Source organism: Lemur catta, chromosome 2, assembly GCF_020740605.2.
Source record: "Lemur catta isolate mLemCat1 chromosome 2, mLemCat1.pri, whole genome shotgun sequence".
Classification (NCBI taxonomy): Eukaryota; Metazoa; Chordata; class Mammalia; order Primates; family Lemuridae; genus Lemur; species Lemur catta.
In genome coordinates, this window is record NC_059129.1 from 52,154,228 (window position 1) to 52,169,283 (window position 15,056).

Genomic DNA, 15,056 nt, shown 5'->3' on the forward strand with positions numbered 1-15,056 from the left:
CCCTAAGAACAGGTTAAAGCCAGAAACATAATTAAATGAATGTAATTTATGACCATGGATGTATGGGCATAACTATAGGAAAACCATGTATACAGAAATATCGCTAAATGCATCAAAATAATGGCTGTTCAATAAATGTACAAATATGGTTGATTTTTATCCTTCTATTTCAAATTCCATAAAATGTTACATAATGTTTATAATTTATAATCGTATAAAATAAATATTTTCCTAAGGGACTTCTGAAAATAAAATTAAGAATAACTCTTGAAGATGATTAAAGAAAGAATATAAGCAAGAATAGTAACTTCTGAAATACCTGGAAATCTATCACGACTGGTATCATAAAGGATTTGTTTTACAATTCCTTTTCTGAACTTTCAAATAATTTTTTAAATAAAGAACAATCATCAATCCCTCATGATCAGTCAAGCAGAGATGTTAACAGGGGCAGAGATGAGTAGAACTCTCTTACTAGCATCTACTGATGCTACCCCAGAAAGAAAAGGGATCCAACTGGTAACAGCCAAGTCCAGCCTCCACCCACCATGCCAACAAATCCTCCATGCCTCCTGGGAGCACTGCAGGAGCCAGGTGACGGGACAGAGAAAGAGAGCCCATTCATTCCATGTTTGTTTACCGTTCAATCTACACCCCAATTGGGAAGGTGAACAGACGGAAGTAGAGAAGGAACTAGAAATGAAGTGAGAAATTCAAGGTACAAAGATGGCTCTTGGTGTGCTCTGGTCCTGGGCAGAAGTAGAAGCCTGGCTTAACAGATGGAGAGACTGAAACAAGGCCAAGGAAGGAGACCACAGTAGATGTTTCTAACTTGTTCTAGGGCATCTAACTATTCATGATTTCAAAGTATTTGAAAACCAATGGACTTTACCAAATATTATAGCTGGGAACAGTTTTTCAATACTACAGAGTTATGATGTTTTTCTTATAAAATAAGTGGCCATTTATCTTTTTTTTTTTGAGACAGTCTCCCTCTCTTGCCCAGGCTAGAGCACCGTGGCATCAGCTTAGCTGACAGCAACTTCAAACTCCTGGGCTCAAGCGATCCTCCTGCCTCAACCTCTCGAGTACCAGGGACTATAAGCATGCACCACCACACCTGGCTAATTTTTTCTTTTTAGTATAGACGGGGGTCTCGCTCTTGTTCAGGCTGGTCTCAAACTTCTGAGCTCAAGAGAGCCTCCTGCCTCAGCCTCCCAGAGTGCTAGGAATATAGGCGTGAGCCACTGTGCTTGGCCTCCATTTATCTTTAAAATGCAAATAACTGAAGGCCGGCAGGGCCTGTAATCCTAGCACTCTGAGGGGCCAAGGTGGGAGGATCACTTGAGCTTAGGAGTTCGAGACCAGCCTGAACAAGAGCGAGACCTCCGTCTATACTAAAAATAGAAAAAAAAAAAAAAGAAAAATGCAAATAACTAACACTATTTTTTTTTTTTTTTTGAAACAGGGTCTCACTCTGTTGCCCGGGCTAGAGTGCCATGGCGTCAGCCTACCTCACAGCAACCTCAAACTCCTGGGCTCAAGCAATCCTGCTGCCTCAGCCTCCAGAGTAGCTGGGAATACAGGCATGCACCACCATGCCCGGCTAATTTTACGTATATATATTTTTAGTTGTCCATATAATTTCTTTCTATTTTTAGTAGAGAGGGGGTCTCGCTCTTGCTCAGGCTGGTCTTGAACTCCTGAGCTCAAACGATCCACCCGCCTCGGCCTCCCAGAGTGCTAGGATTACAGGTGTGAGCCACGGCGCCCGGCCAGTTAACACTATTTAAAGTGTAACTCTACCGGTCCTAACTTTCCCAATAAAGTTCCTTTGATATTCTACAAATATCATATCAGTATTCATAATTTCCCAAGAGTAATTTCTTAATTCATCTCATGTAGATGATAATCAGAGATGTGGCTATACTGCAGAGTTGAAATACCTTCTTTTTCTGTCAAATGCTAACATTTCCAATCAAAAGGGTTCTTCCCTAATAAAGAAAATAGTATTTACTGAGAGCCACTGCCACTATTCTACTGCTATTTCTTAAATTATAAAATACAACAGAGTCAGGAAAAATTGTCCTGTATCTTGTAGTCTAATGACTCAACTTAGGGATAAAACATATCTGAGCTTCTGCCCATTTCCCCAAGAAGTTGGCCCATGTTATAAAAAGTATGGGCAAGTTCTCGCTATATGACAATTGTTCCCTTTCTCCTAGGAGTTAAATTTCCTAGGGGAAAACAAAAACAATACTAACCCGACCCTTAGTAGACATAGGTTTTTAAATGCAAATATTTTCTGGATGTTATCTTTTGAAGAATCTTGGGGAAGCATTTTGGAGAAAGACTCTATTATAGTACAAAGATTGGTTATAAATTCCACTAACATCATTTATCAGAGAAAGGATCTTCAACATTACTCGCTAAACCTTTGGAGACAACACCTGACTTTAGGCTTGTTTTGAGGATTAAATAACATATAAAATGAAACAAGTGCAGTCAGGCCTCTCTATCCGTAGATTCAACCAACCTCAGATAAAAAATATTTGGAAAATAACAACAATAAAAATACAAATTAAAATAATATAGCATAACTAATTTACATAGCATTTATACCATATGAGGTATTATAAGTAATCTAGAGATGGCTTAAAGTATACAGAAATATGAGGAGGTTATATACAAATACTCAGCCATTTTGTATAAGAGACTTGAGCATCCAGGCATTTTGGTATTGGGGTGGGGGACTGGAACCAATCCCCTAAAGATTCCAAGGGATGACTGTATACAGCATATATTAGGCACTCTCTTGAGTTCCTTCCCATCCTAACAGTTCATAGTACGTTTTCCTCATCATACATTAGTATCTAATGCTTCTCTAAAAATAGACCCAATATAGCAGCCAGGGGCATAGAACAATTTTAATTAATCCTATTTTGTGAAATAAGTACTTATGAGAATTCTAGATCAGAGTTTTTCAACCTCAGTACTATTGACACTTTGGGTTGGATAATTCTTTGTTGTAGGGAGTTCTCCTGTGCATTACGGGATGTTTAGCAGCATCCCTGGCCTCTATCTTCTAGATGCCAGTAGCAACTCCTCAGTTATGACAACCAAAATGTGTCCAGATAGCTGCAAATGCCCTCCGAGGGGCAAAATCACCCCCTCCTCCTTTAGATTAACTTTCTTTTTTCTTTTTTTTTTCCTCACTCTCCCCCTAGATTAACTTTCAAACTGTCTTCCAAAGGACATCTGCTAAAAATGATGATGGTTGGAAAGATAGTGTCTGGCTCACCCTCTTCTGCAGAAGAAAAACCTCCTCAGGAAAAAATAAAATACCAGGGACTATACAGTGAAGATTAATAAACTTGGCAGCTAATCCACTGCAAAAGGGACCAGGACTACATAAAATGCCACAATTTAACAAGATACCGTCCGGACATAACAGAAATCCAGGTTTTCAAATATTTAGTATTAACCTTCACTTTTATACTGTTTCAAGAATTTTCTTATAATAAAGGAATTATTTTTTTCTAGTAGACATGGAAACTTACTGAATGGAATTTGTTAGAAAATTAGTTCTAGTTTTTCCTATCATTTCCCTTTTTTTTTTTTGCTTATAAAATGTCATTTTCCTTTGCTAAACCAGACACCTTAATTCCTTACTAAAAGTTTATTTTAACTAAAAACAAAAACAAAAATGCTCATACTAGAAAACAGGACTTTTGTTGGGTGGGGTAACCCTTACCACTTGCTGGTACTTGTTTACATTTTCTTGCAGTGTGTTAAGTAGAAAACTGAAGATCCTTTCCATGTTCTGTGTTAACGTTTGCTGGATATCCCTTCTTCTTTGAGGGGGAAGCGTCTGAAAGGTCACTACGTCCTCTGCCAGTCGCAAAAGGATGAACATCACTAATTCTGTCTGTGTTTCCTATACCAATAGAAATAGGCTAGTTCAATTAAACTAAAACATCTTTTGCATTACATATATGCCCAAAGGCTATTTTCTGTTGACAAAAAAACCCAAATACCAATAAAAAAACAAACCCTTAAGTTTGTTCCAAGAACAAGCATGCTGAATTGATAAAGCTGTATTTCATACCTCTTGTTTGGAAAGAGTGTCCAATTCTATTAACATGTCAGGCCAATGCTGTGGCCACTCTCGCTTGATCATTTCTACTACAATTCGAGATAGAACATCTTTAATATGGTTCTCCTCTTCCAAAATGTTTAATGTTCCCTGAAAAAGAATAAGAGATATTAAGAGGTCTGATAGGAAGAGAAAACTGGGCTTTAAAAGTGTACAAAACTCATTAGTAGACCTGCTTTTAAACTAAACAAAACAAACAAACCTGTTCTTCATGTCTGAGTCACTTGTCCTGCATTCTAACTATTCATTCTTCCCACTTAAAGCTTGAGTGAGGATTGCATCAGCTAATAAAATGGCTCACACAGAGCTAGGAAGACATCCTTGTTCTTTATAAACTGAAAAAATTCTCATATTGATTTTTTAAACATTTTTTGTAGCAATGGGATCTTGCTATGTTGCCCAAGCTGGTCTCCAACTCCTGGCCTCAAGTGATCCTCCTGCTTCAGCCTCCCAAAGTATTAGGATTACAGAGGTAAGCCACTGCATCCAGCCTCTCATACTGACTGGTTTAGTTTTTTAGTGGGTCAGGGTGGAAGACTATAAAAATAAAGAGTATAGTGAAAGGCTGGTAAAATGGGAGGGTTTGAAGGAGCAACTGAATACTTTACCAATAGTCCTAGTAATAAAAGACAAAGAAGTATTAGAAGATATAGATTGTACCTTTCACATCCTTTATTAAAAAAAAAGGCTATGGATTTTAGACATATCTAAAGTCATATTCTAGTCAAATTCATTCTGCATATTTTTCATTGTTAGCACCACACAGTAGTTGTCTGGAATAAAGGGAAACAAAGTGGACAGTGTTTCACCCTAATTTAGATCTAAAAAAATCTCACTCATTTGCTGAAAATGTTCAATCTCTGCTGCTCTGCCTTTATAATTTTAAAAATAGAAGTCAACACAAAAAGGTGATTAATTAAATCTAGTAAGAGACGTGATGAATTATGGTTTCTTGTGCTGTCTGACCTATTTAGAACCAATGAATCTTTACACTCCATATTGAAGAAGTCACATTTTATCTAAAGTCTTAAACTTCAGACTTTACTTAATTTTCTTAAAGACTAAACACAAGTCTTCCAACCACCCATTCCTTACATTTGCAATCAGCTCCATGACACTGTTCTTCAGATAGACTTTCTCCAATCGAGACATGCTGTTCCATCGAAACCTGGCCACCAAAATGCATAAAATCAACAGACTCAAATTAGAAGTCTTCTCTTCAGAAGAGCATAGCTTTGATTGCTGAATTAGATTACACTGGAGATTTCATTAAGAAATTATTCTTTTAATTTTGTACTCTTCAGAGAATGGACAAAAACAGTCCACATTTAACCAAAATACCAACAGAAAAATTCTTGGGAAAGGGTTTTATATATGCAGTGGTTTATTAATTGGAATCCACAAATCAAGCTTTTCCCCATGATTTTATTTTTAAGGTGAAAGCAAATATACATCTAGGACAACTGCAACAATGTAGTTGCTTTTCAGAAAATATAATCTTGATATTACTAACTTTCTTTCTGTGCTGGCTTACAAAATAATAGCACAATTCCAGAAAAACTGTGGCTAAGTCTTAAAGGCTGATTCTTCTGATAGGTGTTGAGAGTAGGAGACTCAAGTTAGAAGGGGTTTTCAGTTATTCTCACAAAATCCTTCTTTTAATGTGCCATTCAGAGAAGGTACACATGCAAACTTAAAAAAAATGTGCAGTACCTAAGCAGAGGTTTATTTAGCTATACACTGTATTACTCTAAAAAGGTTTTGAGGGCTGCTGGAATATAGTAGGAGCTCAGTAAGTGCTGGCTGAATGACTAGCAGCTATCAGCTACTATCTGTTGAATGCTTAATATGTACTACACACTTTTCATGGATGAAGAAACTGAAAAAGAGAAAAGTTAAGTCCTGAATGAGAGTTCCTGTGAGGTTCTAATAACATCTTAGGGATCAATCCTTCCTCCTTGGGGGCTGCTCTTTTCTATTCACTAAAAAGCATCTCTGTAGGTTATTTAAGAAATAAAGATTTGCTCTCTAACAGACTTCAGTGATAACGTCCAAGAGCTCCTTACTTGACAACGTGTTCCAGGATCTGAAGGCCAAAATGTCTGACGATGGCAATTTGTGTTTTTTCAGCCAACCTCAAGCCACAAGGGACACAGATAGGGCACTTTTCTTTAAACTCTTCACAAAACTGAAAGAAGAAAAGGTAGTGTTTCCTTTGGGAGCTAAGAGAGAGTGAGCACTAAAAAAATTTCACCTTAAGAAACTGTAACTTAAGCTATATTTTTAAGTTACAAAACCTAGCTCAATATTATATGAATAAAGAACTGATAAACATTCTTTCCAGTTTGATGGTTCTACATTTGCCACAATATAGCCAATAGTAGCCTTACTAATGTTGAAAAAAAATTGGACCTAAAGGAGTAAAAAATTATTTGTTAGAAACATACCCTGAAGTACACAGGGGTGAAACGACAATTTCTAGGATTTGTTTTAAAAACCTTTGCGGGAGAGTGTGGGAGGATAAAGCAAATGTGGCAAAATCTTTATAATTGCTGAATTCGTGTGACAGGTATACGCAGAATCATTATAGTATTCTACTTTTGTGTCTATTTTAAATATTTCATAACAAAAAGCAAACTAATAGAACCTAACTGCTTCTGATTCCTAACTCTGTGGCAAACATCTATATACTGTAAAGTTTCCTCCAAGTGGCGCTCACTCTCCTTTTTGAAGCTATACCATTTAAAAAATGTACAGCCACAAGTATTTTCTCCTGAACAGTTATTTCTCACAGTCCACATATATTGTTCGCAACGTATGAGTGGGTCTCAGGAGCACAGTATCCGGGACTTAAGAAAACTACTTTTAGGAAACCAAAATGCACCTGTTAAAATGCAAAGTAAGTGGTTGAAGTTCATCTTTGCGCAAAATAGCCTAAGAATATCACACACTAAAAAACATGGGAGGAGCGGGTGTGTGAGAATTAGCCCAGAAATGCCCAAAACATAGGTGAGGGTTAGCGAGAAGGATATAAGTAAAAGAACACTCGAGGAGCTGGAGCTGGGTTAGGACTGGTCAGGAGAGTGGGTCAGCCGGGAAACATTTCGGGCAGGGGACACTATAAAGAACGAAGCTGGTGTTGGGGCCGTTATCTGCACGTGCGCCTCAGGAAAGCAAGGGAATGTGGGGCTTAGGGGATGGCAACGGATGCAGCCGGCTGTGGAGGGGGTCGTGGAGCCAACAAGAGTGAGAAGAAGTGAGGAAAGAGGGAGGAGGAGGCAGTGGGAAGTGGAGGTGAGATGATAAGAGGCTAGGGACAGGAGTGTCCTAGGCGAAGGGCAGGAGCGGTGAGCAGAGAAGGGGGGGCGGGGAGAGGGAAGAGGCGCAGAGGGCCGCGAGAGGAAGATCCTCGGGGTTTGGAAAAGGAAGTCCAGGAGCCACGTGGGCGGGGAACGATCACCCGAATTAAGGGCGGCGCCGCGGCGCGGGCGGCTGGGTCTCCGGGCGGGCCCAGGGTGCCAGGACCCCAGCTACCTTCAGGGCTTCCAGCCGGTAGCGCTGGGTGGAGCTGGGGTCCATCATGACCGTCACCGCTTTCACCAGCTGCTCGCACAGCGCGTTCACTTGATCCATCGCCATGCCTAGAGCCAAGCGCCGCGAGCGCACACCGCCGCCGTCCCGGGAGCACGAGGCACGACAGCTCCCTTGGCGGGACCACGTTGGTACCGGGCCGCGGCGGGCTGAGGGGGTGGGGAGCGGGAGGAGGAGCGTGAGCAGCAGAAGCTGGAGCCGGGAAGGAGCAGCAGCTGCGCACGCGCCCGACCCGCCACTGCGCACGCGCCCGCGGAAGTCGTGACTCCCTTGTGACGGTCCCTCCTGGGTGGGCGGAGCGAGAGACGGAAGGGCCGCAGTGCGCAGGCGCGTCAACGGCTTTTCGCTGCGCGCGCGGTGTCTGACCTCAGTCCCGCGAGGTTGCTGCTGAGTGCTCTGTCTTTGCTGAACGCCGTCGCGCCCAGCGGACGGTGGTTCTGGCAGGATCCTTTACGACTCCTGTTGCGCTTTCTCCATCGTCACGGAGAATAACTCTCTCTCAGAACTCGCTGGCCATCTCCCAGAAAGGCGATAAGATATTCAAGATCTCTTCATTTTCTTCCGTTGGACACCGATCCCAGCATCTACGGCATCCGCTGTGGGCAGTTTTGCTGGGTGTTTGTTGCCTTGGTAAGAAAATTTAGAACCGTTCGATGTCATTGTTTTCGGACTTTCCATGTTACCTTTGCTATTGGTTTTATGGTATAGCGGTGACTGCTGACACACTGGGCCGAAATTATGTGAAATAGAAATCATGCTAACAGAGAGATAAGGTCCTGGTATTGTCCTCTAAGATTTTTGTTGTAGAAAAAGTACCTGCCCCTGTAGCTCTTAAACTTCTCTCTTCACTTGCACTTACTTTCCTGCATGTGTTGTTACCTGATCGGCACCAGACTTGTTTTGTGCAGATTGAGATAAATCGATATATTTAAAGATGAATAATTGCAACTAGTGAAGGTTTATGGAGTTTTGATAATTGGCCAAGTGCTATATATAAGTGGTATATACAAGTTGTGTAACCCTTATCCCAAAGAGTTCTGGAAGAAAATGGGCTTCACTTTCCATCTTTTGTAAAGCTGTTGCTTTCTCTGGTAAATACATAACCTGAAAACCTCAACAGTTTTATGATCTGTTAAAGTCTGCATATCTGTTTATGTGATTGTGTACTCAGCAAAATGTTTGCTGTACTTAAATTACTGCTTCCTATTCCTACTCCATTTCTGGTATTTGGATCTAATATGGTACTTACTCAGTATTTTTTGACTTTATCTGCTCCAGGACACAGAAAAGCCACTTCAAGGTAAAGGGATTTATGACAGGTTATGGTTTAAGTGTCACATTCCGCTGTTTTAGGTCAGTAGGCAATTGGAATTTATAAGGAATTAATGCTTTGACTATTCTGATTTTCTTAATTCTTTGTTTTTTTTTTCACTAATCTCCCTGCTTCGTAGTTGCATAATCTTTTTTTCAATTTGAAATATTAATATTTGAAAAACTTTTTTTAGAATATCAGTTGGGTGCTCACTCAACTGTATAACCTGTGTTTTTTGTATTTAAATCATCATTTACTGGTGTTTCCATAAGTATCTTATTTACTTCTTAGGTCAGTTGTTCCAAACTCAGCTGCATATTGGAATTGCCTGGAGAGCTTTTAAAAATCATGGTGTCCAGGTCACACGCATGCCAATTAAGTTAGATATCAATTTTTTTAAAGGTTCAGCAGGTGACTCCAATGTACAGCAAAGTTTGGGAGCCACTGCTTTATATTCCTTCTTCCAGATTGCTAACAATGTAATAACATTATTCAGCTTGAGGTTTAATCTTCCAATCTACCTTTATCTGTGTCTATCCATGTACAGTATATAATAGTGTTTCTTTTCTTTTTTTTCTTAATCCTTGCCCAGGGGCCATGCTAATCTTCTCTGTATTGTTACAATTTTAGTATATGTGTTACCTAAACAAGACAATAGGGTTTCTTTTGTGTTTAAAATTTACGTGAATGGGTAGAAAATCACTGTTAGAACAGTACAAAGGGCTGGGTGCAGTGGCTCAAGTTTATAATCCCAGCACTCTGGGAGGCTGAGGCCAGAGGATTGTTTGAGGCCAGGAGTTTAAGACTAGCCTGGGCAACATAGTGAGACTCTGTTTCTTCAAGAAAAAAAAAATAGAAAAATTAGTCAAGCGTGGTGACACACACCTGTAGTCCCAGATACTCAGGAGGCTCAGGCAGGAGGATCACTTGAGTCCAGGAGTTGGAGGCTGCAGTGAGCTATGATGGCATCACTGCACTCCAGCCTAGGCAACAGGGCGAGACCTTGTCTCTAAAAAAAGAAAAAAAAAAAACCACTACAAAGTAATTATTATAGGCAAGATCTACCGATGGATGCTTAGTGGTTTAAAGGTTGAAGAAAAACAGGATATCTGCATAGTCTCAAAGTAAACTTGATATTTATTAGTTACAAAAGAAAAAAAAATAACTTTACAGGCAGAAACCTGGCAAAACACCGTCTTAACTAACTGATCATGGTTAACATCAGTAGTAATTAGAGATATTGATGTTATATACTCCTCCCCCATGTGATACACTGAAAAGAGCACATCACTTCCATGATATTCTTGCCAAAAATTCATAACTTCAGTCGAATCATGAGAAAACATCAGACAAATCTAAATTTAGACACATTCTCAAAATTACTGACCAGTACTCTTCAAAAGTGTCAAGGTCGTGAAAAACAAGGAAAGACTCCAGTGTCACAGATTGGAGGAGACTAAGGAGACATCATGAATAAATGCGCTGTAGGATCATATATTGAATCATGGAACAGAAAAAGGACAGTAGTGGAAAAACTGGTGAAATCCAATTAAAGTATATAGTTGAGTTACTAATAACATACCAATGTTCACTGCTTAATTTTGATAATTGCACAATGTAAAATGTTAGCATTAGGGGAAACTAGGAGTAGGAAATAAGTCTGAAAGTATTTCAATATAAAAAGTTAAAAATTTTTTTATGAATGCTAGTGTTATATATCATTTTCTCCTTCTTTTCTCCCTGAATTTTATACTTGAGATCTGTTTATCAACTAACTAGCTCTCTTCCCCTAGTGATGTACATTGTGATTTTACTATGCATTTCCCCATGACTAATGATGTTGAGCCCATTTTCATGTGCCTATTGGCTATTTGTGTATCTTGTTTTCTGAAGTGTTCAGTTATTTTGAAAATGAATATTTTAAAGCTTTTAATACTTATTACCTTCATAAAATTGTACAGTTTATTCTTATGCTAGCAGTATAGGTTGAGTATCTGTAATATTATTGTACATGAATATTGGTTTTCGTCCATGATTTCTGGCTCATAACTCCCATAGCCTTTGTTACAATGTTGGGGCCCCGCAGACCTAATAAAACAGAATCTCTCTCTCTCTCTCTCTCTCTCTCTCTCTCTCTCTCTCACTTTGTCCTGCCTTCCTTTCACCTGCCCCGGGCAGGACTCTAATCTTCTCCTGCCTTTCTGATCATGGGTCATACGAAGGGGTCCTGCCCCATACCCTGGAGGAAGGAATGCTGCATAGGGAGGCCAAGAAGAATCTGAACAGATAGGCCTTGCTGGGTTTCCCCATTCAGTCTGTTAGTATTAGATCATACAATTTTTGTCCAGTCACATTTCTACATGGTTGTCAGTCATGCCTATCCAGTGAAGGCTCCATAAAAGGCCCAAGAGGACAGGGTTCTGAGAGCTTCTGGATAGCTGAACACGTGGATATTCCTGGAGGGCAGCTCACTAGGGGAGGGCATAGAAGCTCTGCATTCCTTCTCACATGCCTTGACATGCCTGGCCCTGTGCATCTCTTCATTTATATCCTTTGTAATACTGTTTATAATAAACTGGTTAATGTAAGTGATTCCCTGAGTTCTTTGAGCCTCTCTGGCAAATTGATCAAATCTAAGAAGGGTGTTGTGGGATCCCCGATTGATAGCTAGTTGGTCAAAAGCACAGGTAAAACAACCAAGGGCTTTCATTTGGCACCAGGAGTCGGGGGCAGTCTTGTGGGACTGAGCCCTTAACTGGTGGGATCTGATGCTATCTCCAGGTAGATCAAGTCAGAATGGAACTAGACAATACCCAGCTGGAGTCCACTGCAGAATTGATTGTTTGCTTGTTGGTGGGGAGAAATCCCCAGGTTTGGTCACAGAAGTCTTCTGTGTTGATTGTTGCTAAGTCAGAGACTAGAAAAACACACTTAGTGTTTTTTCCACTCAGAGTGTCTCTAATCCGAATATCTGAAATTTGAAATGCCCCAAAATCGGAAACGTTTTGTACACCACATGATGCTCCAAGGAAATGTTTGTTGGAGCACTTTGGATTTTAGATTTTTGGATTAGTGATGCTCAATCAGTAATTATGCAAATATTCCAAAATTCAAAAGAATCCAAAATCTCAAACACTTCTTGCCCCAAACATTTCAGATAAGGAATATTCAAGCTGTGTATGAAAATGCTTATTTCATGCTTGGTAGTTTCCATGCCCCTGTGCACTGGTAACTCATCAATGAAAGAATAGAAATATAGTTTTCCCTGGCATTTTGGATCTTTCTAACTGTCCATAAAACATTGTCTTACAGAAAAATGACTACTGGACAGGATCGCGTGGTTGCTCTTGTGGACATGGACTGTTTTTTTGTTCAAGTAGAGCAGCGGCAAAATCCCCATTTGAGAAATAAGCCTTGTGCAGTTGTACAGTACAAATCATGGAAGGGTGGTGGGTATGTATCACTGTTATTGTTATAACTATCAACTATTTTAATCTATGGGAATACAGTAGCACTGTACAGGTCCTATTTTTCAGATTTCTGAACTGCTGTGTTTGGGATAGAATGGTGGCATCTGTCAAAAAGTTTCTAATATTATATGTTTATAGCCTATCTGTGATAAATTTTAATAGTTATTGCTTGTGGTCACATAATATTTTTTCTATTCCCTCTTTTTTTCTACCCTTAGAATAATTGCAGTGAGTTATGAAGCTCGTGCATTTGGAGTCACTAGAAACATGTGGGCAGATGATGCTAAGAAGTTATGTCCAGATCTTTTACTGGCACAAGTTCGTGAGTCCCGTGGGAAAGCTAACCTCACCAAGTAAGAAAAAAAAGTTGTTCAAGGGTTCATAGAGGAGTTGAAAGTAATATAATCCGTGAGACTAAGAACTGGTATTTCAGATTTGTTTTGTATAAATAATATCTGAACAAGTTCCCTTTGATCAGCCATCTTGTCTCTGAAACGAAAACAGATTTTGATATTGTGTTTCAGGAACAATTTAGAACTGTTATAACCTATAAATAACAATTGCTGCTTTGGACACCCATTCAGTCTCTTAAATGTTTAAAAATTGGTTGTTGGCGGTGGCTTACGCCTGTAATCCTAGCCCTCTGGGAGGCCGAGGCGGGAGGATTGCCTGAGCTCAGGAGTTCAAGACCAGCCTGAGCAAGAGCGAGACCCCGCCTCTACTATAAATAGAAAGAAATTAGCCAAACAACTAAAAATAGAAAAAATTAGCTGGGCATGGTGGCGCATGCCTGTAGTCCCAGCTACCTGGGAGGCTGAGGTAGGAGGATCCCTTGAGCCCAGGAGTTTGAGGTTGCTGTGAGGTAGGCTGACGCCACGGCACTCTAGCCTGGGCAACAGAGTGAGACTCTGTCTCAAAAATCAAAAATAAATAAATAAAAATTAGTTGTTAAATTAAAACTTAATACCAATCCCTATGTTCTCAATTCAGAAGTCTAAAGTGTTTGAAGTAAATAATTAAATTTTTTTTTTTTTTTTTTTTTGAGACAGAGTCTCGCTTTGTTGCTTGGGCTAGAGTGAGTACCGTGGCGTCAGCCTTGCTCACAGCAACCTCAAAATCCTGGGCTTAAGCGATCCTACTGCCTCAGCCTCCCGGGTAGCTGGGACTATAGGCATGCACCGCCATGCCTGGCTAATTTTTTCTATATATATTTTTAGTTGGCCAGATAATTTCTTTCTATTTTTAGTAGAGACAGTGTCTCACTCTTGCTCAGGCTGCTCTCGAACCCCTGACCTTGAGCGATCCACTCGCCTCGGCCTCCCAGGGTGCCAGGATTATAGGCGTGAGCCACCACGCCTGGCCTGAATAATTAAACTGATCGTGAAGCTAAGGGTTTTTCTAGGAAAGTCTGAGTCAAATTGACATTCTAGTGCAATATCTAGAATTGTTTGCCAGAATTGAACAATCTCAAAGGAAATTGCTTTTTTTATTATTTATTTATTTTCATGATGAAAACTCTCAAACTATACTTTTGTTTTTAGATTAAGCTATCTCTCCCCAAATATTGGAAATTTAGCCTTGGAATGGGAGATGTGTATAGACATAGCCAAGTCAGAGGTAGGCACAAGCTCTAGCCATTAAAATAATCCTAATAGGTAATATGTGTTAAGCATGTATTACATGTTAGGCACTGTGTTAAGCTCTCTAAAGGCAATATCTTTTAAATCTTACACCATCAAGTTTAAAGAGGTTAAATAATTTCAGTTCACATAGCTAAATGAAAAACTGAGGAATCACATCTATTTTTTCAGATTCTGTTAGGTTATTAAAAGAGAAATGTCAGCGGAGTGCAGTGTCTTATACCTGTCAGTAATCCTAGCACTCTGGGAAGCTAAGGTGAGAGGATTGCCTGAGCTTAAGAGTTCGAAACCAGCCAAAGCAAGAGCAAGACCCCGTCTCTACTAAAAATAGAAAAATTAGCCAGGTGTGGTGGTGTGTGCCTGTAGTCCCAGCTACTCAGGAGGCTGAGGCAGGAGGATAGCTTGAGCCCAGGAGTTTGAGGTTGCAGTGAGCTATGATGATGCCACTGCACTCTAGCCAGGGCAACAGAGTGAGACTTTGTCTCAAAAAAGAAAATTATACAAATAAACATATTAAAATAAATATGAAATGTCTGATTTTGAATCAAAAGTTTAGTTTATTATATTAATATCTCAAACAAGAAGCAGTACAGTTGATCAAAGTATGTGCCTAAACTATCGACACAGTTTGGCCATCTTAAGGGTAGCTTGCATATGCCAGCAGCGAAGAAGCCTGGAGAGTGAGTGGTGATAAAATAGCGAAAGGCATTTTCCATAGCTTGTTGAGAATCGAATATTTTTGCTTGCAAGAAATGATCCAAAGCCTGGAAGAAGTGGTAGTCAGCTGGTGGCAAAGTCTGGTGAATACAGTGGATGACAGAGTTTTCCAAGTCCAGCTTCTGTAGTTTGAGCAGTATTGCTTTTTGCGGCATGTGGTCTTTTTTTTT

General features: G+C 39.9%; 2 protein-coding genes and 1 pseudogene across 6 annotated transcripts in view; 1 reads left to right on the forward strand and 2 right to left on the reverse strand.

Annotated features, from left to right (window-relative positions):
- The window catches only part of XPO5 (exportin 5), a 46,805-nt gene extending 38,804 nt beyond the window's left edge, over nucleotides 1–8,001 (reverse strand). Inside the window, exons 1-5 of one of the 2 annotated variants that reach the window (XM_045542031.1) lie at nucleotides 7,691–8,001; nucleotides 6,223–6,344; nucleotides 5,252–5,324; nucleotides 4,109–4,246; nucleotides 3,755–3,937 (exon numbers count right to left, since the gene is read on the reverse strand). In XM_045542031.1, coding sequence (XP_045397987.1) covers nucleotides 3,755–3,937; nucleotides 4,109–4,246; nucleotides 5,252–5,324; nucleotides 6,223–6,344; nucleotides 7,691–7,795 — 621 coding nt within the window. In that variant the 5' untranslated portion in view covers nucleotides 7,796–8,001. The remainder of the gene's footprint in view (nucleotides 1–3,754; nucleotides 3,938–4,108; nucleotides 4,247–5,251; nucleotides 5,325–6,222; nucleotides 6,345–7,690) is intronic. The other variant, XM_045542032.1, reaches the window with a different exon arrangement.
- POLH (DNA polymerase eta) overlaps nucleotides 7,845–15,056 on the forward strand; it is a 37,168-nt gene continuing 29,956 nt past the window's right edge. Inside the window, exons 1-3 of one of the 4 annotated variants that reach the window (XM_045542034.1) lie at nucleotides 7,845–8,377; nucleotides 12,372–12,512; nucleotides 12,748–12,882. In XM_045542034.1, the coding sequence (XP_045397990.1) occupies nucleotides 12,376–12,512; nucleotides 12,748–12,882 (272 nt within the window). In that variant the 5' untranslated portion in view covers nucleotides 7,845–8,377; nucleotides 12,372–12,375. Of the gene's footprint in view, nucleotides 8,378–12,371; nucleotides 12,513–12,747; nucleotides 12,883–15,056 lie in introns of those variants that run through there. The other 3 variants (XM_045542033.1, XM_045542035.1, XM_045542036.1) reach the window with 3 other exon arrangements.
- Nucleotides 9,610–9,709, reverse strand: LOC123633682 (annotated as a pseudogene).